We start from the raw sequence: 26,184 nt of genomic DNA on the forward strand, positions 1-26,184 counted from the left end.
ACAACCTCGTTGGAATAATAGAAACGGCCGATTGGATGTTGCTTCTTAAAGTTTCGGGCAGGCATTGAGCATAGTGGGTGAAAATGCTGGCTGACATCGAATTTCTGTAAGTGTTTCCATACTAATATGACTAAATAGAATATTCGGATCTGTTAACAAGAAAAAAGTGGCCGCAAAAGTGCTAATCTGTTCGAAAATTGATAGATTTTAAACCAGACAATTTAACACATTTAGGAATGCAAATAAAAAATATCAAAGAAACGCTGAAACTTTATGTTTTATGTTTTTGGGCCAAATTCAGCAAATTATGTTCATTTTTAAATAATTACATATATTCAAGAAGTTAAACTTATTCATGCTTATTCGTCATTTTAGTTAATTTTTTAAGCATTTCAAATTGAGTATTGCATACTTTCTCAACCTAAATGGACCTTTAAAAAAATCAGGCAACAAAGCCAAGCGCCATAACTCTTATCGAGATGCAAATCTGGAGTGAAATATTTGTTGTTGTTGAGGATTCAAAAATAACAATTAGCAAAAGCTTTTATTTACCGTCACCAAGAATGGTTCTGAAAATATATATAAAACTGAGTTGGAATGTTATGTGCTGTTTTATGTACTCAATTGTTAGTTCATATTTATTCGGGAATGCAAGGTAAAACAAATCATTTGGGTACACTGTGTCTGGTAGCAATGAAGTCGAAAGAGAGGTGATGAGGAAGAAACGTTGCTAAAGCAGTAGTTTTTTTTGCGTAAACATAGTTACCATGACAAAAGTGATGTCACTTCAGACAATTTTTGCGACGCATGTTTCCTAGGATAAATGGAGCTCCCGGACAACGGCGCAAGCTTTGATTATGTTTATTTTTCCTTTTTCTCTTGGACGTGCAATAGTGTGGGTAGATTCGCGCCATCTCCTCAAGAGTGTATAGGTTGGTCTGGTAGACCGTTATTGAAAATTAACTGAACATAACAAAAAATCGCAGAAGAAATAAAAATTTAGAATAAAATATTAATCAAAATGATTCATTCTATCGAATACTTTAACACGTCTGGCGACAACTAAGAATAATGGTGTTTGAGAATATCTTGCACGATTGTCACATGTTGAAATCCATAAGTTAACTACCAGCACAGTTGTGATAAATATTGTATTTTATAAGTTTACTCTCTGGAGCCACCTCTTGTTTAAAAAATGATATTGAGGGTTCTTTTAGGTTACGAATTTGTCCCAATGCACGTCGAGTGGCGTGTCTACATGGGAACAATGGGTCGACTCGTTCTATAGTATAACATAAGATATAGTATATACTCATCCGTATATATGTACATACGCCCTAAACTCCACCTGGGGCCTCAGACAATTTCCCAAACCGGTACCTGCCCTAAGGCAATACTTCGACAGGGGGTGTCTAATTCACGCATATGCGCTACTTACAAGATCATCTTCACGTTGTGGTCCCATCGGCTACGCTGATTGTTTTGCGTAGTTCATTTCATAGCGTCGGACTCTTTAAGCTTAGTAAATTTAACCTAATCCTATGTCAATCGCAATTTGGATCAGTCTCCAACTCCTTTGAAAAGCAGTCATTATCCGGGCGAGCCCATCACTGACTGCCTGCAATGTGTTGATGTCATCACACATCTTTTGCAACATGTTGTTCGCTGTCGTTTCTGGTCCGCAGGCGGCGAATATGTTGGCACATTCCTCTTCAAATCTTGGACAATAGAATACCATGTGTTCGGGTGTCTCGACCACGTCACCGCATGTTAGGCAGACCGGCGAGGCCGCATGTTCGAACCTGTGGTGATACTTCATGAAGCATCCATGACCAGTCAGGAATTGCGTCATGTAGAAATCCACTTCGCCATGCTTCTCCATCCACTCTTTGATGTTTGGGATCAAACGATGGGTCCACCTTCCTCTTTCTAACCTGTCCCACAGCTGCTGCCGGTTGGCCATGCAGCTATCTCTGGCTTGTGTTCTCACGTTTTCCGTGCCTCTATTTTCGTAGCAATAGGAGTCCTCCACCAACAAAACCGAGATGGGCATGACTCCCGCTTCAACGCATGCAGCCTCCGACGAAACGGGGCGGTAGGCACTGATGATCCGCAAGTTCATTCGTCTTTGTACACTGTTCAGCTTTTGCTGGTTACACTGGATATTAAGACCAGATTTCAAGGCCGCCCCTCTATACCGAAGGATTGAAGAAACTACACTCGAAATTATTCTCCGCTGACTACTTCGGATCCCTGAGTTGCTTGCCATTATCTTCGTGAGTGCAGCCGTTGCTGTTGCCGCCTTCTTGCATACATACTCAACGTAGTTTTTAAAGCTGAGCCAGTCGTCAATCATCACACCCAAAAATTTAAGCTTTGATTCGATAGTGCATGATCCATCAGTAATCCTGCCTGTTTGCGCAGAAATCAGGTTTGAATGATATTGAGGGTAACTCCTTAAACCTAACCTCAGCTTTAGCGAGTATGTTAAATGTTTTTTTTGCATATATATCATCAAAATTTTCGAGGTTGCTTAATGACTTTACTCTCGAAATATCGGAGCTCGAACCATGCAATAAATCCATGCATACGTACATTATGTAAATAAGACTGCTGTAAGCTTTGTATGAAAATTTCATACGATGCAACTAAGCTTCTTGATTAATGTTACTTTGACAAAAACTTGTCATGAAACTATTGAATGCTATAGCCAGCAAAGCCCGCCATTTTTTAAATCTTTTCAATAGGCGATGGAATCACAAAATCTGACAGCGGTTTTGGCTTAAGAAAAACATAAACAAACCTGTTTTAAAAACTGAAATTACGATTAAGATTTTCATGCTATGCTCGGCGAGCAGTTAGGGGAGATGGGGGCATAATGGCCACCTTAAGGAAAATGCTTATTTAACCATAGAGAACAGCTGTAATATGTGAATAACATCATTGTTTCGTGTTCAGACACTCAAATAGTCTATTGCCTAATTGTAGGAAACTTGAAAAAGTAGATAAAAACGTTTAAAAATGCATTTTAAAATTTTTTGCCGAAAGCTGAAAACCAGTCACTGTAGAGGCATAATGAGAAACCCCCCGAGGCAGTATGAGCATCATTAATGAAGGCATAATGAGCGTTTTCTGCCGGGAATTCTAGCAGCGAATTAAACTCGTTGAAGTCAACTGAGTAATAGAGCTACAGTTTAACTTGTATCGTCTGACAATTTGACCTACTGGTTAGATGTCGGAGAGGTAATCAGTCGGCTCGAGTTCGATTCCTGGTGGAGGTGATTTTTTTTTTCATTTATCATTCATGATTATGGTTGCATTAAACGGTGAGGCGTAGATTCATCAAACAAAGCAATAACAAAATAATCTAGGTCTGTTTGTAGAATTCAAAGAATTAACACACGCTCATACATTATGTTTCTGGTGTTTTGTTTGACTGATGATGCTTTGATACTACTATCCGTATAATGTAACAATAAAAAAAAAATCAATCATGAATGGTATGTGAAAAAAATCCCCTCGAACAGGAATCCAACTCGAGTCTATTGATTACCTCTCCGACACCTTACCAATAGGTCAAATCGACAGAAACAAGTCAAGCTGTAGTTCTATTAGTCAGTTGACTTCATCGAGTTGAATTCGCTGCTAGATTCCCCGGCAGAAAATGCTCATTATGCCTTCATTGAAAGTGCTCTGTTCGCCTCTAGTGAACAAATTGAAGTAAAAACGCGTTTAAAAATTGGTTAAAGTGAAAAATCAAAAATTTTATGATGTTGAAAATTGTGAAACAGTGTGTAGATCATGTTGCAGTGCGTACATTCCAGATCAAGATGATTTAAAGGTCATAAAAGCTTATTTGGTGGTGCTCGAAAATTAAAATATTTTCGTCACTTGAGAACCTAGCTGGTTATTATTTAATATTTCTGTAAAGATGAAAAGGATATTTTTTTTTTTTTGGTGAAAAATTAATACGGTACGTACGAAACAAGTCCTAATGAAAATTTGTTTAAGAAAATACGTAACTATGTAGAAAAAAGGAGTGCTCATTATGCCCTGGTGCTCTTTATGTCCTCATCTCCCCTATTCTAGATTTAATATTTTCAAGGTTTATCCTACAGAATATAAAAGAAAGGTGGTTAGATAGGCATTAGTGCGCCAATAAAAAAAATCTCGAATGTGTTTAATTTTTTGACTAGAGGGCATGTTGATGGAAAGCTCCCATGAAATGTAACGCCTTTGCTCTACACCAGCTAACTATGCTTGTTTATCAACCTTTCTTCCATATTCTGTATAAACAAATTATTTAATTATAATTTTGTCATTTATGTCAATTTAGTATGTTTCGGTTCCTTTTTTTGTTTTTCGGTTTTGTCAGTTATTCTTATTATATTTGTTGTTTTTTTTCTGTATTCGAGTATTCTAATGAATTTACACAATATTGAAAAATATTATAAAATTCGCAGAAATAACAAAATTGACGATATTGACTAAAATTACCAAAATGGAATGAAAAATACGAAAAAGACCAACATGGGAAAAACGACCAAATCACAAAAATGACAAAACTGACCAAACTGACAAAATTTGATAAAATTTGACAAAATTCGACAAAATTTTAAAAAAATTACGTAAATGTAAAAACTGGCAAATTTAAAAAATTAAAATATTAAAAAAATGACAAAATTAACAAAATAAGCATAAATGACTGATTTAATTGCCAATATTGAACATATTTGGAAAGTTAAAAAGATTACAATTTTTTTTTAATTTTAGAAAATTGAAAAATTATTCTCGTTTATACAAAATTGAAAAAAATCACGAAAATTCTTATTTTTCAATTTTGTCAATTTTGTTACTTCGTTAGTTAAGTCAGTTTCGATTGTTTTGATAAATTTATAAATTTGGTCAATTTTTTTTTCAAATGTATCGATTTTGTTATGTTAATCTTTTCAGTTGTATAAGTTTTATCAATTTGGTCAATTTCTAAAATTTTTCTAATTTGTTAATTTCTTCTCCTTTAGTTATTTTGAAATTATTATCATTTTCCCTTTTAATCATTTTTACCTGTTTTCTTATTTATATAATTTTTATTTATTTTTTTCCATTGTTGTCATTTTTTCATTTTAGTCAAATATGTTTTTAGAGTGGTTTTGTCAATTTTTGTCAGTTTCGTTAATTGCATGAATTTCACCAGTTTTGTGAATTCTGTCATTTTTATGAATTTTGCATTTTTTCAATTTTGTAATTTTCGCTAATATCGTCATCCTTGCCATTTCAATCATTTTTTTTCAGGTCAACCATACAAATGAACAAATTGAGAAAATCGACTAAAGGGAAATAAAAACAAACAAACCTGACACAATTGATTTGCGTGACAAAATTTACAAAATGACATTATTGAAAAAAATGACAAAATGAACGAAACTGATCAAAACTATCAAAATTGATTAATTGGCATAATTGATTTAGTGAACAAAATAGACAAATTTATGTAATTTAAAAAAAACAACATTTTGTAACTTTTTCAACTTTGTCTATTTTATCATTTGTCAATTTTGTAAATCATTTCAGTTTTTAATTTTTTCAATAATTTAAATTTCGTTTATTAAGCCATTTTTGTCATTTTGGTCATATTTGTCTTTCTTAAAAAATTTAAAATTTGTCATTTTTTAACATTTTTGTCATTTTCGTCATTTTTGTAATTTTTAAATTAAAATTTTCATTGAGATATGAAATACAGCGATGCCAAGCCAAAGTTGGATATCTATTTATGTCATGTCGTGTCGAAAAATCCAGGATAGAAGTCAATTTTTTCATCGGGTCCCCAAAAATTTATACATCGTCGGATAGATGTATTCTTGACAATTGCAAAACAGCTGTCCAAAGTTATAAGCAATTGAAAAATAATAAGGACATTTTTTCATTCGGAACCATTACAGGTAACTTGGTGAAACAAATCTACTTAAAATATTGAAAAGCTGGATTAGATTACTAACACAAATAATCTGATATCATCAACATCGGTGCAACCACGGAAATGGCAAAAATGCAAACAAAAAGTCCTATTAAATTTATCAAAATTGCTATTTTGACAACTTTGTTTGTTTTGTTAGTTTTGTACTTTTGTAATAATTGTCAAATTTCTCATTTTGTCGAACTTGTATATCAATAAACCGAGCCTACCGTCTAAAGTGCCTATGACGTCATGAAAATACGACGTCATATTTTTTGTATTGGTAGCAAGCCAACGACACGATTTTTTTTGGATTGATCGTTTTAGGAATATACTTGAACTATTTTGATTATTCTTTGAATGATTGAAGAGAAAAAAGAACCCATTTTTTAAGATAAAAATAATTTAAATTGATCAGTCCAGTCTCGCAAAAACTTCGAGATCGAAGGGAACAAAAATTCACACAAATATACCGACACCGTCAGAACTAGTAGAGCTGATTCATCAGGTACCTATAAAGCCTATGTCTAAGACCCTTATTAATGATCTTCCAAATCGGCCTATAGCTATCTATACCTTTCTGTAAGAAAGTCAAAACTTGAAAATATTTCTATCTGAAATTTCATCTCGCCGAGCATGGTATAAGTTTATATGAAAATACGACTTTAAAAATTTTCAAACGTACGACAATTGGCAATACAAATAAAAATAATTTAAAAAAAACTACGCAATTAAAAAATTATACACTTGGAAAATAAACTGAGAGCTCGGAGTAGATAAAATTCGAGAATCCACAAGTAGCTGGAGTTAACTCGAGATAATGCGTATGACGAGCACCTTTCTGATTTAAGCTTTTTTATCAGATTTTACCCGTTTCTTCCCACGAGGTTTTTCACGTTTTAAATATAGAAATATTAATTTACAACTGAAGTTCTAGAAAAAAAGATTCAATTTCAACTCTTTTTAATAATACAGTTGATAACTTTGGGTTGGTGGATCATATATGCTCCATTGGGAAGATAACAACACATAGGGTGCAAATGAAAAACAAGATTTCATCGGCTTATGGATCACAAACTAAAAGATCCTATTTGGTAATATATTTCTTTCGCTAGAGTAGTTGCTACTTGTCAGGAATATGCAACTCGACACGACAATTCTATAAAACCAGGAGTATTTACGGATGTTTATAAACAAACTCACTGAACCTCACCGCGCTCTCCTCGCCATCTTACTGACCAAGTCAGAGAACATTTTAATCTAATAACCAGCTATTCCGCATCACTCGGGTTCGGATTTTTTTTTTTATTTTGAAATGGTTATTTCCTATCTTTTGAAATACTTAGCTACTTCTTCCCCCTTTGGCTAAGGCACCCATACTTAGCCAAAGGGGTATAAGTGCACGAAAGCTTATTCCGAGAAAACAAGCTTTTAAATTGTTGTGTTAAGCCATTTTCATATATTTTTTGAGAATTTGCATTTTTCTATCGAATGTAAAAGTATGTCAAAATTTTACTTAAAATCCAAAAAACGCATCAAATATAGTTTGAAATGTGAAGAATCGTTTGGCATCATTCACTCAAAACGAACATTTTGTCACTTATACCCCTTTGGCTCTGAAAGTCTCAAATAAAAAATTAAAAAAAAACCATATAAAAGATTTCTAAATTAACTAAAATTCAAAAATGCTCAAAACTCGTTAAAATTAACGTAGTTTTACTTCATGTCTCCTGGTTTGAATACAACATTCACAAGTTTCAAAGATTTGAGTTGAGGACATTATAAAGAGTAATAAAAACATTTGTTCAATCTATCTAAGGAATTCAGTAATCATCCAAACATGTCTCTACCAATTTCAAGAGTATAATTCTTGTAACCGCATTTAAATAAACTGCTGATACTGAATACTTAGTTTTTTTTTCAGGCTTATGCTCAACATACCAATGTTATTTAGATTCTCATCAAACTTGTATTCAAATTAAATATTCAAACAAACAAATCTGCTAGTTAGTCAATATTATTGCATCAGCTTTCATGCAAACTTCAACTCAACAGTCAGAATCCGCAATGTTTTCATTTGTACTTTTTCATCATATTGATAAATTCGCTGCTACTTTCTAGAAACCACGAGGGTGTACCCAGAATTACCCGAGAATGTTCCAATGTAGCAAACAATCTCTCACAATAAAATCAAATAGCCCCGGACGATAAACCAGCTAAAGCTGGAAATTTCGATTTGCAACAACTGTGCGATTGTGTAAGGAGAAAAAAACAAACCATGCAAACCGGAGGGCAACTTCGGACCAATCCGCCCATTTCTCATTTGGGTGCGATCAACACGGCTCAGCTTAGCCGGCAAAGGCGAGGGCGGTTTAAATGAAAATAATAAAAATCGATTCCCAAGGATTCATAAAATCGTAACAAAATAGCATCTTCGTCGGGGTATTCTGTATGTCAGTAGCCGGGGCGAGGAGGCACTTTCCTCTCTCCTTCAGGGTCAAAACCATCAAATTCATGCGAAAATAGGAAGGTTGACATTTTGTAAGGCACCCATAAAATCAGATGTAAGTCCCCGGGGGTATTTGCAACGTCCGGGGGAGACGTTTTTGATTTGCCGAAGTGTTGAAGCAAAATATCGGATTTGAGGCGGATTGGAGTGATAAGCAGATGTATGATGGATGGTTGCTAATTTTCGTCATGGACTGTAACTCGTTTGATACAATTTTTGATAATTTTGCTGAAAACTGTAATTTAAAAAAACAAAAAAAAAAACAAAACAGACAGTTTTCATGAATAAAAATTATATTTCCCCTTTGCCGAAGCATCAAGTCTAACTGTCTGTGAGGATTTCTCCGGCACATATTTGCTTGGGGTTGTGCCAAACAATCAACATGTGGCACCATCGAGAGATTCGGGAGATTGTTTTCGGTATCACGTATATGGGGGCTATCCAGTCAGTCAGTGGATGTTGTTTTCATCGCTTGTCAAATTGCCAGTTGGTTTGGGGATTGGTTTCAGTAAGCTCAAGCATAAGAGTAGCGAAGCACCACCAAAGTGCTAATATCCGGTCGATCGGAACCATAACGTCAAGCCACTAATCAGGTCATTAATATTTGAACGGTAGAGCCAAGCAGGTAACGATATGGTTTACCACCACCAGCAGCAGCCTCAGTAGCAGTAATTTTCAAGCGCTGGAAATGATTGCCAATCCTTGATGATGGCAATGAATGTCGTTAGCATAAGATTTTAGGGTACGTTTTAATATGACACTTACCCAATTGCCTTCGATGAGAAGGAAACCCAATTTGGGAAGTCCATTACACATTTTAATATTTTAAATTGGGAATATTTAAAAAAAAATTACCTACGTCGGCGTCATTAGAGTGTCCATTTTCCGGCCATTTTCCCATTCCCGGGAATCGGGAAATCTGGTGGCCTGTTTCCCGGGAATTCCCGGGATCCCGGGAAATATTCAAAAACATGTAAAATATATGCACTACAATTGAAATATACATATCTTATCGAACCTTTCGTGCAAACAAGCCCATAATTTGTTCAAATTATTCTCTTCATAATGTTTTTTACCTCTTTTTCTATCAAACAAATCAAACTGTTTTCAACAATGACAAATTAAAAATAGTCAAACGAACTATAAAATAATCTGAATAAGTTGAATGAAGAATTTATTTCTGGAGTTAGGGGTTAATAAACAAAATCTTTTTATTTTTTCGATTATTCCAACCTTTTTTCGTTTTTCTGAACACTTAATATATTTGCTCTTCATATAAAAAAAAAACAATGTATTCTTCATTTTTAAGTTTTGAAATTCATCTGGCTTTCAAAGGCAGAAAGAAACAAGCGCATAAATGATACTTTCGAGAAAACACAATCTGCCTACCTGTCGCGCGATTTTTCATATATTTTTCTAAGTGTTGGGTTTTCGTTCAAGAAAAACGTTGTGGAAACACATATGATCATTTTAAACTTATCTACCTATTTGAATAAAAAAATTGCACCAAATGGCTGCAAAATGTCTATTATTACAGGAATTGGCATATCCTCAATGAGTTTTGATTGAGTACATTTTCAAAAAGAACATTGAGAATGGTTCCGGAGGCTATCAGGATTTTCATTGAAATAATTTCATACATGTCGGGAATTCCCGGGAATGAAACTATGATTCCCGGGAATCGGGAATTCCCGAATTTCTCAAATTCCCGTCATCCATTAGTGCCGTAGCTCGAAGTATCCCCTTCTGATTTTTGAAATTTGATTCAGAGGGGTAGAGGTGGTTATATTTGTTTTAGTTGATGATTTTGTCAGCAATCGCTTGTGTTCGCGCGAAATATGTTTGTATCGTGTGTGGGCGAGCATATCAATGTAGACAGTAAGGGTCCCAAAATTTCAAGATGTCTGAGAATCTGGGGCTCAACCTCCAAATGATAGATTAGGGTGTGCATCATAAACTTGTGTATCCTTAGACTAGGCCCACCAATGGTTGCTAAACCTCGAATCGAGTAAATTCAGCAACATATCTATCAACCTATCATCGCACCAACAGTCGCTAACTTGATTCGAGAAATAGCATTCAAGCAGTAGGTTGTTGTTACAGGATGCGTTTATGTAGCAACCCGTCCTCCACAGTATGTTCTGAATTGTTAAACGGATAAATCAAGCATAAGTTTACTTTTTTTGGACGTAGCAATTGGCGTTGAGGACCAAAAATGTGAAAAAAGGGTGCGAAATAATAATAGCACCACTTGAGTTTTTCAATAAAAACAAGATTATTTTTAAAAATTTACTGTGAAAAAGTGAATAGTAATGCTTCTACGAATTATTTAAATAGATACTGCATTTTAAGGAGTTTTCCAGAATTCCAAAAGTTTTCAAAGGTTTTTAAAGGGGGTTTTAAGAGATGCTCCTCTAGCGTTCAGGAATTTGATATTTGAGCTATAATTCTTTACCAAACTTTTTATTTTTTTCATTCAAATGACGTGAAATGATGAAACAAACATTCGGGATAAGTTTTGAATCAGAAAAAAATAAGTTGGCAATCAAAAACTTTGATTTTGTTCAGTAAACCACACTTTTTCCAGTTTCAAGCCTTAGATGGCAGCACTATCTTGCAGTTCAAACCAAATTTAGTCTCAATATTGATTTTCCAGGTTTATTTAGGCCCATATTCATCATTTTGAGGTATTTTTCACCAGCACAAAAATAACAACTGCCAAAATTCCTTCTCATCTCAACTTCCGATTCAATTGAAAATCATACTAATAATACTGCTAGCCGTCTGGTCCATTAAGCTCCATCACAAAGTATAACTTTATTCTGATAATCGGACCAAAAAATTCACTTTTAGTGACCTTGATGCAATTCTAATTTTTTTTGGATTTAGTGATCTTAGAATTTCCAAAGCGTTCACACGGTACATGTATTTATTTCTTGACCAAAATCATCCAGCAATAATTAATCCTGTATGTTCGAAAATGGGCATGAGTTTGGTTAAATGGCAAGATAGTGCTGCCATCTATGACTTAAAACTAGAGAAATAGTGTTTGACTTTTAAAAAACATTAATATTATTGAATTCCAACCTGCTTTTTGGATTCAAACTCAGCCTCAAATCTATGTTCCATCATTTTGCATCATATATATGAATGTTAATGAAGAAATCAAGCAGTTTGAAAAAGTTTTATAGCTCAAATATCAAATTCCTTAACGCTAGAGGAGCATCTCTTAAAATCCTCTTTTAATACCTTTGAAAACTATTGGAATTCTGGAAAACTCCTTAAATGCAGTTATCTATTCAAATAATTCGTAGAAGCATTATTATTCACTTTTCACAGTAAATTTTTAAAAATAATCTTGTTTTTGTTGAAAAACTCAAGTGGTGCTATTATTATTTCGCACCCCTTTTTCACATTTTTGGTCCTCAACGCCAATTGCTACGTCCAAAAAAAGTAAACTTATGCTTGATTTATCCGTTAAGCAATTTAGAACAAACTGTGGAAGAAATTTTTCGTAATTTTCAATCATTCATATTTTAACAAGCAAAACACATAGTGGTGCTATTCTTATTTCGCTCACTGTAGCAACTTGCGGTTGGCTTGGTCTTATATACTTAAAACTAAAAACAAAAAAAATCATGTTTAGAGGTTCTGGAAACGCAGTCTTTTAAGATAAAGTTCAGTTCTCAAAAATTTGATTTGAAAAAATCTAAATTCCAAAACTTTCAGAAAATTTAAATATATTTTTTTGGGATTTTCGACTACACAACTAAAATTTAAAAAAAAAATCAAATTTGTATCACTATTTTGAATCAGCAAGCTTTTTCTTAAATAGAGGTTTTTGGTCCATCAATTTAATAATCAACTGATAAAAATGCGTTCCTGGTGTGTTTTTTTTAATATTGATGTCACCATAAGATGTAATTTTTTTTACACTTAAACTTTGCTGACCAAAATATATTATTTGTATTACCGAGTTGAAAGCTATTTACGATTCAATCCGAATTAAAATCACTTTTTTTAAAAAAATTCAGAACATTTTTTTTTTAATTTTCCAAATTTGCCATAATCAATACCTACTAGAAAATCGAAACACTTGCAAAAAAGACTAAGATTATTTGAGAAAGTTATCAGAAGGCCATGTTTTTTTTGCTTCATTCATTCATTTGCAGCTGACGAAGTCTTACAAACTGTTGCCAACTACTTTGAAGGCGGAATTATAAAGTGTATAAGCATTACTATATCCTAGGCTTGCCAGATACTTTGAGAAAAAAGTGGGACATTTAACGACAAAAAAGCGGGACACAGCCGAAAAAAGCAGGACATTTAAGAAACTATAAAAAAGCTTAATTGTATTGCCGAACTTACAGGGTGACAAAAAAGTCTGGTCAAAACGGGAAAATCTTAATATTTCAAAGAATAAGAAGAAAATCTGAATCTGGTTTTCATAGCTTTATTCAGTAACCCATAAAGATACTTTACAGACGATATCTCGGAATTACACCACCTTTCACTGATCAAACCAGCTTCAGACGTCTCGGAAAGTCGTCGCAAGCGGCGCGCACGTACTCCATCGGCATCTCGTCCAAGATTTTCCTGATAACTCGCTTGAATTGCTCCAAATTAGTTAATTTATAGTCGTTCAGCTTCGACATTATGTATCCCCACACGAAATAATCCAGTGGATTCAGATCCGGAGACGACGGAGGCTATTCATTCTTTGGAATGAAATCGGTCAAGTTTTCATCACACCACGCCTGAACAATCTTTGCGGTGTGGGATGGGGCGCCATCTTGCTGGAAGCAGTAATAATCGTCTTCAAACAATAGTTCAGCTTGAGGCAGAACATTTTTCTTCAAATCCGTGTCCAAGTAGTACGCTGCGTTGATTTTGACCCCTTTATCGATAAAAATAAGAGGCAGTTTACCTCTCTTGCAAATGGCTCCTCAAACCATCACTGACGTCTTATTTTGGAACCGATAAACGTTCAGCTTGTCCGCAGGAGCTTGCTGGAGGCTTACACTCCAAACTCGATCATTTTGACGTTTGACTGTTTGCTCCAAAAATAAAACAGCTTCTCGTCCGAAAAAGATCTGCGCGCCAACCGAGCAACTCCCGCGACCGTTGGTACCTCTTGTCCTTTGTAGCTTTGGTAACCCCATGAACCACCTGTTTTGGTACAGTGTAAGTTTTACATCCTTGCGCAGAAGCAGAAGGATTATTTTTCGGTTTATTTTAAGGTTCCTGGCCAGCTTCCGTGCAGATTGGGCGGGATTCCGGCTAATCTGGTCTCGTATAATCTTTATCAGCCTTGGAGTTCTCAGAGACCTTGGTCGTCCAGATCGTGCCTTGTCATTGGTGCCTCCGGTCTCTAGGTACCGATTTACGGTCCGGTACACGAATTTCCGGTTGATTCCGAGCTGTTTTAGATGTTTGAATATGTGTCCGGGTTTGAACCCTCTCACATATTCAGCAATAACAGCTGCTCTTAACTCTGCCATAGCTCACAACTCAATGTAAACAAACTGCACATAAACGAAACTCTGCCACTTTGGGCAGCTAAGTTAGCCCTTTCTTTTGACATATAGATGGTACCTGGGGGAGGAAGACTGAAATTTTCTGCATCGTTTTTTTACTGTTCGGCAAAAATCCAGCAATTGTTGAAAAGATTTCTAGAGTTTTTTTTTATTAGGTCGTATGAGCCACTGAACATGTTTTGAGAAAATCGATGTTCAAGTTCTGAACCACATTTTCAATTCTCATTTTATGAATGCTTGTCCAGTTCATGTGTAAATTTATAAGTCAACGTAAAAATGGACACAGAACATGACGACATGATAGAAATTGATGTTATTTCACTTTTAATCAATGAAGATGTACTTACGACCTAATGCATTTATCATTTGGCGCATACGTCCTTTGGTCACTCGATAAGTTTGATTCCAAAAACCGATTCGATTGCCTTCAATTTTCAATCATTCATTCGGATTAGATTGATGGAATACTATAAACAAAAAAAATCCTTCAACCTAAACGCGGAAATTATCCTTTCAAGGGAGCCTGATATTTTTGCTTTCTGGATGTGGTCTTTGGGAATCCACTTGGACATTTCCGGGAACAAACTGAGGCTCCCTTGGCCGATCGAGGGATGTAAGAAGCATCCATAACCTTCAACTATTTCGGCTGCCTCTGTAATGACAAAAAAAACTACTATGGCTATTCACAAAGTGAAAATTGCTATTTATTGTACTCACCTGAGACCAAATTACAGCGTCAGATCACCATTATATCATCGCTTGTATCACCCATGCACAGTTCTTTCTCCTTTAATTTAAATTAATAACACTTACCGAACTTCTCGCGATGATTCATAACGTCGTATAACCAACTCGACGAACTGTTTATTTTGCGACCATTTGCATCCCGGCAATGCACGGCAAGCGCAAAACGACACAAAAACCAAATTGCACTAAAAAATTAGAAAGTCATTATACGTCCTAAATTCAAATCAATTTGAAAAAGTTATTCATTCATAAAATGAAACCAAATTTTTACCGATCATAGATTACATCTTTGTCAATCGTTTGCAGTAGATAACTCAGTTTTGTTTGCATTGGTTCATACGACCTAATCAAAACAAACTCTAGATTTGTAATCGTTCAAATTTTAACTTTAGATGATCAGTTTCGTGTTGCGAGTCATGTAACTCAGTTGTTTGGGTGCTAAATTTAGATTTAGCTAAATTTTTAGAACAACAATTAATCAAACCATTTTTATTTATCAGCTTCAAAACTTTGGCGAAAGTTGAGCGACTTAATACGCCATATCATGCAAGATTTTTCCAGAGCAAAACAAAACCTAATTAAATTATTGTTTTATACAAAACAAGTGCTTTTCAGCATCAAACAAGTTCTATTAAAAATCACTAAATAAGAAAGTAAAATTTGGAACCTCCGCACTGGTCGGTAGATTGATGAGAGAAATTTGACGTTTGAAAGATTTTTTTCTTTTTTTAATCAGTCTTCCTCCCCCAGGATGGTACCAGAGATATGCAACGCAGGGGTGCCAGGTGGTTTCGTTAAAAATCAGGACAACGCGAAGTTGAAAATCAGGATTTTTCAGGACACCTCTTGATTTATGCAAATAATGAGGATTTCTGCTAAAATTGCATAAATAAAGGCGCAATACAGGTGCTGTAAACGCCTTGATTTATGCAACATCAGTACGCAGTTTGTTGGCTGGCCGGTAGTTCATATCGAAAAACATCAATTGAATATCATCTGAACCGATAACTACAAATTTTATCATATTTAAGAAGTTTTTATGAAAATCAGGACAAATCAGGACATTTTGGGGGCAAATTTTCAAAAATCAAGACAACTCGAGAGTTTTTGAAAAATCTCTCGAAAATCAGGACAAATCCTGATAAATCAGGACACCTGGCACCTCTGATGCAACGTGTAAGCTACAGACCACGCCAAAAAAGTGTGACCGGACTTTTTTGTCACCCTGTATACGTATAACATCAGGAGAAGTAATTCATAGAAAGAACACTAAGGTTTTGTTTTAACGCAGATTGAAATATTTCAAGTCCGTAAACGGCGGAGATTATATCGCGTAAAAAACCTGTCGTGGAATAACAATTATATTTGAAATTCGTTTTAAAAATTTTAAATCTTAAGAAAATCTCCATCATTTAATACTTTGACAACTGAGTTGAAAAAATAGATTAATGATAAAAGGACATTTAACTAAGATTCTGTCGAAAAATTTGAATTATTTGGATAATTTGGAAGCATCTTAAAAAATATTTTCTTTTTACCAAATTTATTTACATTGCATTGGTTGAACAAGCTCCAAAAACGCTTAACTGAAAAGAATCTCATTGTAACTTAAAGGTTATTTAGTACTGTCTTATGTGAATGAACTCTGAAAAATTGTTGCTTACTTTGAGAAAAAAAGACGAATTCGAAAAATTTTTAAGTTGAAAAAATGAATTGGAGTTGAGGATAAAGTTAGATTTTTCCAGTGTAAGTCAGCACACTTTGTTAAAGTTTTCCATGAAAAAAGCGGGACATTTTGAAGAAAAAGTGGGACAGCGGGACATTCAACAAAAATGCGGGACATGTCTCGCCTTTGTGGACGGATGGCAACCCTACTATATAATAATCATAAATAATAATTTGATTTGAGATGGATTCGAGAGTATACAATATTCAGAATAGAATATTTAGAAGTATCACTTTTGCGTAACAAAACCGTTCCGTTCGCGTACCAAGCGTATTTAAAGTTGTGTTCCTTCTGGTATTTCCGTGCAGCTCCCAAGAGTTGTTGGTTGGCCACAGTTAAGCGATGATGAAAATATACAGGCTGGTTGCATCCCAACCTGAGAGTGTTGCAGTTGATCGGCCGTATGCGGGAAGATTTTAAAATCCTTTCCTTCAGTGCGTGGAATTCGTAAGGCAAACTAGAATCGGCTGAATACCTTTCGAATTAGTTGAATTCAAACGAGTGATGGTTTGTATTTTATCGTCTCGGTATTCAATGCTCAAACCGTTCATTATCGTTCGAAAGAGAATACTAAGATTCTCGACAGCAGCGATTCGGACAACGTTGGAAATTATTAAATGGTTCATCATTCTTGCTTGCTTCAGTTGGTTAAGCTCGCACATGACATCCTCATTTGACTTTTTATCACCCCACTACCGTTTTTGCGAAATAGCACAATTCTAGATCCAACCTAAACAGGGTATAGCTTTTGTAGGGCTTATCAAAGTGCTTTGCAGAGAAAACGGTCGCATTTGGATTTAATATTTACCGTACCGACAGAAATTGCAGCACTAGTAATCTGAGACGTGGAGGAGCTGTACTGATTGCAGTAAATAACATCATTGACGCTGTGGTGGAGTAGAGGAAACACCTGAGCATGTGGTGTTTGTCTGTCCGAGGTTTGCGGCGGTACGTACTTCCATATTTGCCGCCCATGGGCCCGACACGACAGCAGATAACGTTGTACAGAGGATGTATGCGGATTCCAACACTTGGCATGCGGTCAGCGATGGGTTCACCCGGATCATGACTGCCCTGCAGAGGAGCTGGAACCAACGGCAGTCCGCGAACGGTGTAGGACGACTTCGTCGACGGGGAGCATCTGATTGGTGTGCGTCCGATCCCTTGATCGAAGCTACAAAGATAAGGCAACATCTTCTGCGTAGCGGAGGTCAGGGGTGCGCTGCGAACGTGTGTAGGATACCCCAATGTCGGGGGGTATCCGAGTAGTGCCGCTTCCTAAGAGGAAAACTGCGGGGATAAGACTTTACCTTCCTCGTAGCAGATCTCGAGGAAAGAGGGTTAACCACTGTCGGGGGATACCCACGGGTAGAGAGGCTCTCGACGCCGGACGAGCCTCTCGAGTCGGTGTAGGATGTCGTCACCGTCGGGAAACATCCGAGTCGTAGCGTTCCAAGTCCCGAATGTGTGCCGTGACAGGCGGGAGTCTAGGGTAAGCTGCTCTCGATCTGGCAAACAACGGGCAGGAAAAATCCGCGGGCCAAAAATCCTAGGGTTGCCAGCCAAGGGGGATAAAGAAGACCGGACAACGGTCGGAGTAGACTGACCCCATCGACGGGGGGCTGTCGAGTAGAGTGCGTCCGACCTCGCGGTTTGAAGTTACAAAGATAAGACAATACCTTCTGCGTAGCGGATGCCGTGGGTGCGCCGCGTTCGTGCGTAGGATACTCCACCTCCGGGGAGTATCCGAGTAGAGCGGTTCTCAACGACAGAAGCTGCGGAGTTAAGACTTCTTCGCAGTGGAAATCGTTGGGAAAGGGTTATTCCACGTTCGGGGAATACCCACGGGTAGAGTGGCTCTCGACGCCGGGTGAGCCATTCGAGTCGGAGTAGGATGACGTCTTCGTCGGGAATCATCCGAGTCGTTGCGTTTAGTCCCGCGCGTGTGCCGTGACAGGCGCGAGTCTAGGATAAGCTGCTCTCGATCTGGCACACGACGACAAGGTGGCAAACTTCGAACCCTGAAGATAAGAGGTCGGGCTTCGAGTCGTTAGAGGAGAGGTCAGGTCTCAAACCTTCAGGCGGAGAGGTTTGTGTGGTCAACCCCGAGTCTTTATGATAAGGGGTCGGGTCTCGAGTCGTAAGAGGAGGGATCAGGCCCCTTACCAACAAGAGGAGGGGTACAAGTGGTCACCTCGAGTCATTACGAGCAGAGGTCAGATTTAAAGTCGTTAGAGGAGAGATCGGGCCTTGAATCGTGCAGAGGAGAGGTAAACCTCGAGTCGATACGAAGAGGGGTCGAATCTCAAGTCGTTAGAGGAGAGATCAGGCCTCAAATCGCGAAGAGGAGAGGTTTGTGTGGGAATCTCGAGTCATTGCGAGGAGATGTCGGTTCTCAAGTCGTTAGAGGAGAGTTCAGGCGTCGAGTCGTAAGGATGAGAGGTTTTGCTGAAAGTGGTCTCGTTAATGAGTATTGCCTTGGAGCGCATTAGCGCGAATAGACCTCCCACTATTGAAGTATAGTGTACTAAACAGTTCGAGGTGGGAACCAGGTATGCGGCCCCAGGTGGAGTTTAGGGAGTAGGGGGTATACACGGAGTATATCATGAGTCTTCCCATTGTACCCATGGACCCAGAGTAGCAAACTGGGGGGACGCGGTGGCTCGCCGTGCCTTGGAATACAATCCGTAAACCGGGATTTACCACCTGTGGTTACCAACTAAAAAAAAAAAACATTATTGACGCAGTTTCTGTCGCAATTCCCGGATGTGATCATCTGAACAAGTTGTTGTGCGAATCAGGAATCAGTGTCGATACATCTACCTGTGCTGTGTATACTTCAGGCCAATTAGCGAAATTCTTTATATGCGTCGCACTTGTTTGCTCTTGATCACATAATGAACATTGCTACTAGCCAGGACATTATCGTCGTAGCTTGGGATTATAATCTACCCAATCTATACTGGAGCTTTGATGAAGATTCGAATGAATTTTTGCCGGTTAACGCCTCCCCTGAGCAGCAGCTAGCTGTGGTAGAATCAACAAAAGCTTCTGGATCGTCCCTGACGTTCTTTCTCGTCAACGCAAATGGAAGAATTCTCGACCTTATGTTTATTAACCGATCTGATCTTGCCGAAGTTGTACACCCACCACGTGCAATTTTGTGCATTGACCTACATTACCATCCGTGTGTAATGATAGTGCATTATTTTTCTGATGAGTTTATGTACATCGCAAATACCCGCCAGCAAAATTTGGATTTTACGCATTGCGATACAGATCATGTTATTGAACTGTTGATGAACATGAACTGGCAAGCAGAGCTTGAAGATCTGAGTGTAGATGACGCGGTATCTACCTTCTACTATCATATGTGGGAGATTTTACGAGCGCACACATCTCCTAGACGGTTGCGCCGACAAAAGACTTATAATCAACCTTGGTGGAACTCTGAACTTCAGAGGAGTCGTAACGTTGTTCGTAAAGCCCGCGAACGATACTTTCGAGACAAGACTGATGAAAAAAATTATCCCTCTCTAGACTACAGACTGAATATTCGGCAATTCGTAACGCTGCCTTTGATCAGTATATTTTGAACATCGAACGTAATGTTAAACAGGATCCTTCTACTTTCTGGAATTATATCAATAGTCGTCGACTCGGAAATTCTATTCCTTCTTCTGTAACGTTTCCAGAACTGACATCGGAAAGCGTTAAGGATTCTGCTGGTTTGTTTGCCGATTTTTTTAGTAGCGTGTATAGCTCACTCTCTCCAGACTGCACTAATGATTACTTTGGAACACGGCAAAGCCGTGACATTAGCCTCCCACAGCCCGTATTTTTAGACCAGGAGGTTTTAAAAGTATTGGTATCTATGGATTCTTCGAAAGGTCGGGGCCTGATGAAATCCCAACGTCGTTGGTCTCGAGAATAGCTGTATCACTTGCCACGCCACTTAGCATGATTTTCAATCTATCGATATCGGAAGATGTATTTCCTGCTCTTTGGAAAATGGCATCTAAATATTTCTCCAATTCATAAGTCTGGAAACGCTCATCGTGTGCTACTGCTGCTGCCCTGTTACTCACGAAGGTCCAGCACGGCTCTGTCAAGAAAAGGTCATCGTTGACAAATTTAATGTGCTATGCCAGCGAACTGCATACCGCAACATATAAGAAACTGCGAATGGACTCAATATACATTAACTTCGCCAAAGTCTTCGATAAAGTTCCACACAGAATCGTCATAGAAAAACTTACTCGCTACGGCTTTTCTGTATGGGTAACCAAATCGTTGTCGTCGTACCTGCTTAATCGTCGAGGTTTTATCAACATTCGTGGTACTCAGTCTATTGTGTTCAACATACCATCTGGTGTACCGCAGGGCAGCCACTTAGGACCGCTTATTTTCGTGCTGTTTATAAACGATTTAGCAACATGCCTTCAATCACCGAAACTTCTGTTTGCTGATGATTTGAAAACCTTTCGTATCATAGATTCAATAGTGGATTGCGCTGCGCTTCAAAATGACATCGACAGATTACTGGCGTGGTGCAATATACATGGCATGGAAGTCAATGGCGTTAAGTGTAAGTGCATAAGCTTCTTCAGAAGTAGATCCTCAATCGTTTACGACTACGCTTTATGTGGAAGCTCACTCGAAAGGGTAACCTCCATAAAAGATCTTGGGGTTACTTTTGATCAAAAGCTCACTTTTTCCCAGCATGTCGCGACGACTACAGCCAAAGGCTTTACTTTGTTCGGTTTTCTTCATCGGAATACGTCAAGTTTTGAAGACCCGTACGCATTGAAAACTTTATTCTGCTCGTTAGTACGCAGCGTCTTAGAATATGCGGTTCCAGTTTGGGCACCCTACCATTCCGTCCACAGCGACAGGATTGAAAGAATCCAGAAATAATTTCTGCGGTACGCATAATACCGTCTGCCCTGGCAAGATCCCGTACGGCTACCTGCTTACTCTGAGAGGTGTGGCCTACTATCAATGACGCCTTTGAGTCAAAGGAGAAACTATCTGCAACGAATCTTCATCTACGATATTTTGACCAACGCTGTTTTGACTGTCCCCAACTGCTCCAGAGTTTAAACCTTTTCACTCCAGCTCGACAACTACGCAATCAGTTGATTTTTTGGTTGTCAAGAAGCAGAACAGTATTTGGACAAAATCACCCCTTACACCGTTGTTTGTTGCATTTGAATTTATTTTAAGAAATTAGTCGGAAAATTGATACGATTAAAGCGATCGGCAACATAACCCATTTAAAAAACCCAACCCCATGCTAAGCAGCGTTAGCGTGTACAAGGAATACATGCAAAAACACATGAAGAATACTGAGCGTGCAGAAAATAGATTAGCAAAACTGAGCGTGCAGAAAAATGGGTAAACAATACGGAGCGTGCAGAACCGCCGAAACGTCAAGTCAGTTTCCGGTGAAAAAACGAGACGGGCGGTCGCCACTTTTATATCGTGGCAGTGCGCGGGATACCGGAGTGCGTCGCGGTAGTGAGGAGCGTCCGAAGGAACTTCTGCGGAAGCATAGTGCCCGACCGCCGCAACAGGCCTTTTTTACTGCGAAGCTTCTTGCCGCATCTGGGGCGCGACCTCCGGGAACAGCCGCCGAAGCTCTTTGCCATCTATCGCCGATCCGGTGGGAGAATCCCGGCGAACAGGTTCGCTTTCCATCGCCGCACCAGTGGCGAAGGAGCCCGGGGACGATCGCCAAATCCGCCGGCCATCTATCGCCGATCCGGTGGGAGAATCCCGACGATTTCCATCGCCGCATCCGTGGCGAAAATCATCTGGTGGCACAGCCGCGGATAGGGTTCGGAATCCCAGTGGTGACGCTGCCGAACCGAACCGAATTTCATCGGAACGCCAACGAATCCAGAGTGGATCTTGTCGCCGCACCAGTGGCGTGCGATCCCGGAGACAATCGTCGAAGCCGCTTGCGTTCATCGCCGCACTGGGGCGAAAAAAATCCCGGCCAGCCGGTGCGAACAGGGCCACTTCCCATCGCCGCACCAGTGGCGAACAACATCGGGTGGCACCGCCGCCGAAGAGGTTCGCTTTTGTCGCCGCACCAGTGGCGAGAAAATCCCGAGACGATCGCCGAATCCGCCGCCATCTGTCGCCGAACCGGAGGCCGTATTCCGGCGAGCAGGGACGAACCGATTCACTTTGCGTCGCCGCATCGGTGGCAAACATCTGGAGGAGCGGCCGCCAAACCAGACCCATTCCAATCGCCGCATCGGTGGCAAACATCCAGGGTCCGCCGCCAACTCCGAGGCATCCGAGGAGGAAGGAGCATGTTGCAACCTTGTGAAACGGGTGAGTACGCGCTAATAGGGGAACGTGGGGTAAAATGTTGCCAAAATAGAAAATTTAGCTAAATTCTTGAATCATCTCTTTATGTGGTACCGCCCACGAAAAGCCTCTTCAACATGTTGTCAAGCTTTTAATGTTGTCTCGCACCTATTTGACTTTCATTCATCTTAATCTTCGTTTAAAAGTGCAATTCGTGATGTAAACTAATTTTTAATGGTATTGTAATCTTGTTCATGAGTAAGTTTTAATATTTAGTCTGTATGACAGTAGTCAAAAACTCCAAATAAATAAATAGTACTAGACATCCAATTTATCAATTTTCTCTCCTTGTTTATCTCCAGGAAATACAAGTGAGACTGTTGATGAAAAGTTACTGATTGGAAACCTGCCAGGTGACCGCTAAGAGTTCGTTTTGCTGTCCATTACGAAATTTTTAGAAATTTCTGTTCCGGCATGGTAATCGAGCAGCGAGCGAGGCATCGATATTCGACACGGCGCAGTACGCGAAGGCGCGCGAGGCGCGAGAAATATTTCACCGCTTTCAAATTATTGTTCTGCAAGCGAATTGTTTGGCAGAAGAAAGGACGCTTTCTTCACCAGCAAAAAGAAAGCTTGGCTTAGGTTTTCGAATCGCCATTCCCATCACTACAGTTTGTTCCATCACGACGACAAGACGGCCAGGCCGTAATTTTCTAAGTTATACTGTCTGAAAGTGTTAGAAATAAATTATATATAAGTTATTAAAGTTCGTTTAAAGTCAAAAATAAATGTTAAGTGAATAGTGCAAATAAATTGTTTGAACTGCAGTGCGAGTTGTCATCATTTGACCGTAAAAAGTTAGCTAAAGAACTTACCCGAAAATTTGGAGTTGGTGTCCGCATCTTTAATGTCTGGGAATCACCCACTGCTACCCTGAGCCCTCGACAATTTCTTCCCACAAGCAGTTCAAATATTTTACGCACAATTTGACCATCGTATTTTGTTTATTTTACCGGTGGGCAGCTTTTCTACCTTGTAGAAATTAAGTCACGTCCGCTAGACGTGCCAGTCAGAAAAAATTGACTTATGTATCACTTCCTCTTTTATTTTTTTTCGGATTGAGCTTGATAAACCCCTCACATTCCTCTCACTTAATGGAATCAATTATCTTCAGTTTAATTAAAATTTTAGCTCACTATTAGGTCTTCTAGTACTTCTTAAATTATTTACCGTGTGAACGTTAGTCGAAAACTTAATTTCTAGCTGTTTTTGGGTCTCCCACAGTGACTGATTTTTTCTCGATCCTGCCAAAAAAAATTGTCAATGAACTTCAGTATTGGACGCTATCTCAAAAACCTCTAGACAGATTGTCACCAAATTTTGAACATGTACACATTACATTACTAGGTAGTTTCACTGAAAATTTCATCAATTTCCATCGATACATTCAGAAGATATTCACAAAACAAATTTTCGCACTATTTTTCGAATACACTCCTTAATATAAATGTAATGATGAATTGGTACAAATATAAATATATTTAAAAGAAATAAAAATAAATACTTCGATAACCCAAGCTAATTTGCGATTCAAAATATCAGAGTATCTTTCCATCTTGAAATCATCATGGAATGGCTGTATTGTTAGGAACTCGATAACATTGCTAAAATGGAAACCCAAGACGATAAGTGATCATAATCCAAATTTGTCCAAAAAGAATGCGTAAATCCTGTTTAGCACGGATTCGTGACGCTTCGGTTGCTTGCCAGTCGTCGCCGGCTAAACAATAAAGTGAGTGTTAAAATTTTACGATTATTCTGCGTCGTTCTGTTTCGAAGGATGTGATGACATTAGCTGGAACATTTTTCGGAGTCTCGAAAGAGGGGTACAATTGAAAATAACGAGTGGATGTATTGTGTATAGTGTGTGAATTTAAGGAATTTTTATACTGTATTCAATAAAATAATAAAAACACCTTATATAAGTTTATTTGGAAAAAGCTCTCTTACCTTATCCTCCTCACAGGTTCTAGTAATCTCAAACGGACACTTCTTCGGTGTATTTGGATCGGTCGTTCAGATCGATGACCAGCCGTTTTTCGGGCGATTTCTTTTTCTTCGTCGTTTGCTGCTGACTGTTGGACTGATCCGTTGCTGCCGTAGTGGGAGTTGTGGTGGCCGTTGTTGTTGCCGACGAGGATCCTTCAATGCTACTGCAGCCACTTCCGCTGTTGCTGGTCGTGGATGCAGGGACTTGGGCCACCAAAGTCCCTGCTGTGCACGAGCTTGAAGAACTGCAGGAAACATTCGCCAAAGATCCTTCGTTGTTCGAAGGCGTTTTTTGTGGTGCGTTCGAAGACTGGGGCAGCTGAAGTGATTCCAGCTGTGATCGATGGTTGCGAACTCTGTTTTCATTTTCAAGATTATGCAGTGCTGTCGTCAGAGCAGTTCGCATAAGAAAATTTTCTTTCAGACTATCTATCTTGTTGTTGTGGCTTGCATACAATTTGTTAAAGTTTTCTAGATTGAGATTCTTAAAGTTCTTCTCGTCGATGCTTAGCGAAGAGGTCGTCGATACCAGACCACTTCCGCTGCTACTGTTTGGCTTCCGATTGGAATGATTATCTAGGCTATCACCACTGTAGTGTTGTTTTTGTTTCTGTTTGTGCTGTTGATGCAACAGATTATCACAAGATTCGAAATTTTTCGCACTTAAATCGCTTAACTTACAAATACTGCTATTGGCTGGATTATCGGTGAAACGAATCCGATTATTTCCACTAAAACAACTACTATTGTTCAACGTAAGTTCCGAGTTTCTTTTCGATAGCACCGCCCCGGAAACTCCCTCTTCACTATCACAGCATTCATGACTAAGTTTACAACTACTACTAATAGGTTTACTTTTACAGGAATGTATCACACCGCCCTTATGATGGCTGTCGCACCTCGATTCTTCCACTTCCTCCTCGGAGCACATGCACTTCAACTGTAGGCTGTCCAGATTGAAGTTACTATTGTCAATCGACCGTAGATGGTTCTGTTGATCCGAATCATCCGTTATCGTTATTCGGGCATTTGAGCCGTGGGCCCAGACATCGCCCCCGTGGTTCCCGTTTGGGAGGGTGTTGGTGTTAGTACTTTTGTCGAGTAGTTTCTGGCCCACGGTGTCATTTCCGGTGGCTGCGGCCATGATTGCCTTCGTACCGCCCGGTGGCAGAGGTGGCTTGAGCGAAGAGTTCTTGCACGTTTCCAGAAGACTGGCGATCGTCACAATCGCTACCCCTCGTTGAGGAATACGTTCATAGAGGCGCTGCAGTTGTGCGCATAGTTGCTTGATTTCCTCGGTGGCTTCGTCCTCCGTTAGCCGGCCTTCGTTGACTGAAAAGAA

General features: G+C 38.7%; 1 protein-coding gene across 2 annotated transcripts in view; it reads right to left on the minus strand.

Annotated features, from left to right (window-relative positions):
* LOC129755136 (uncharacterized) overlaps positions 1–26,184 on the minus strand; it is an 824,173-nt gene that overhangs the window by 27,962 nt on the left and 770,027 nt on the right. For both annotated transcript variants that reach the window (XM_055751488.1, XM_055751489.1), the window contains exon 19: positions 24,804–26,174. In XM_055751488.1, coding sequence (XP_055607463.1) covers positions 24,832–26,174 — 1,343 coding nt within the window. In that variant the 3' untranslated portion in view covers positions 24,804–24,831. The remainder of the gene's footprint in view (positions 1–24,803; positions 26,175–26,184) is intronic.

Source organism: Uranotaenia lowii, chromosome 3, assembly GCF_029784155.1.
Source record: "Uranotaenia lowii strain MFRU-FL chromosome 3, ASM2978415v1, whole genome shotgun sequence".
In the NCBI taxonomy this organism is placed as follows: Eukaryota; Metazoa; Arthropoda; class Insecta; order Diptera; family Culicidae; genus Uranotaenia; species Uranotaenia lowii.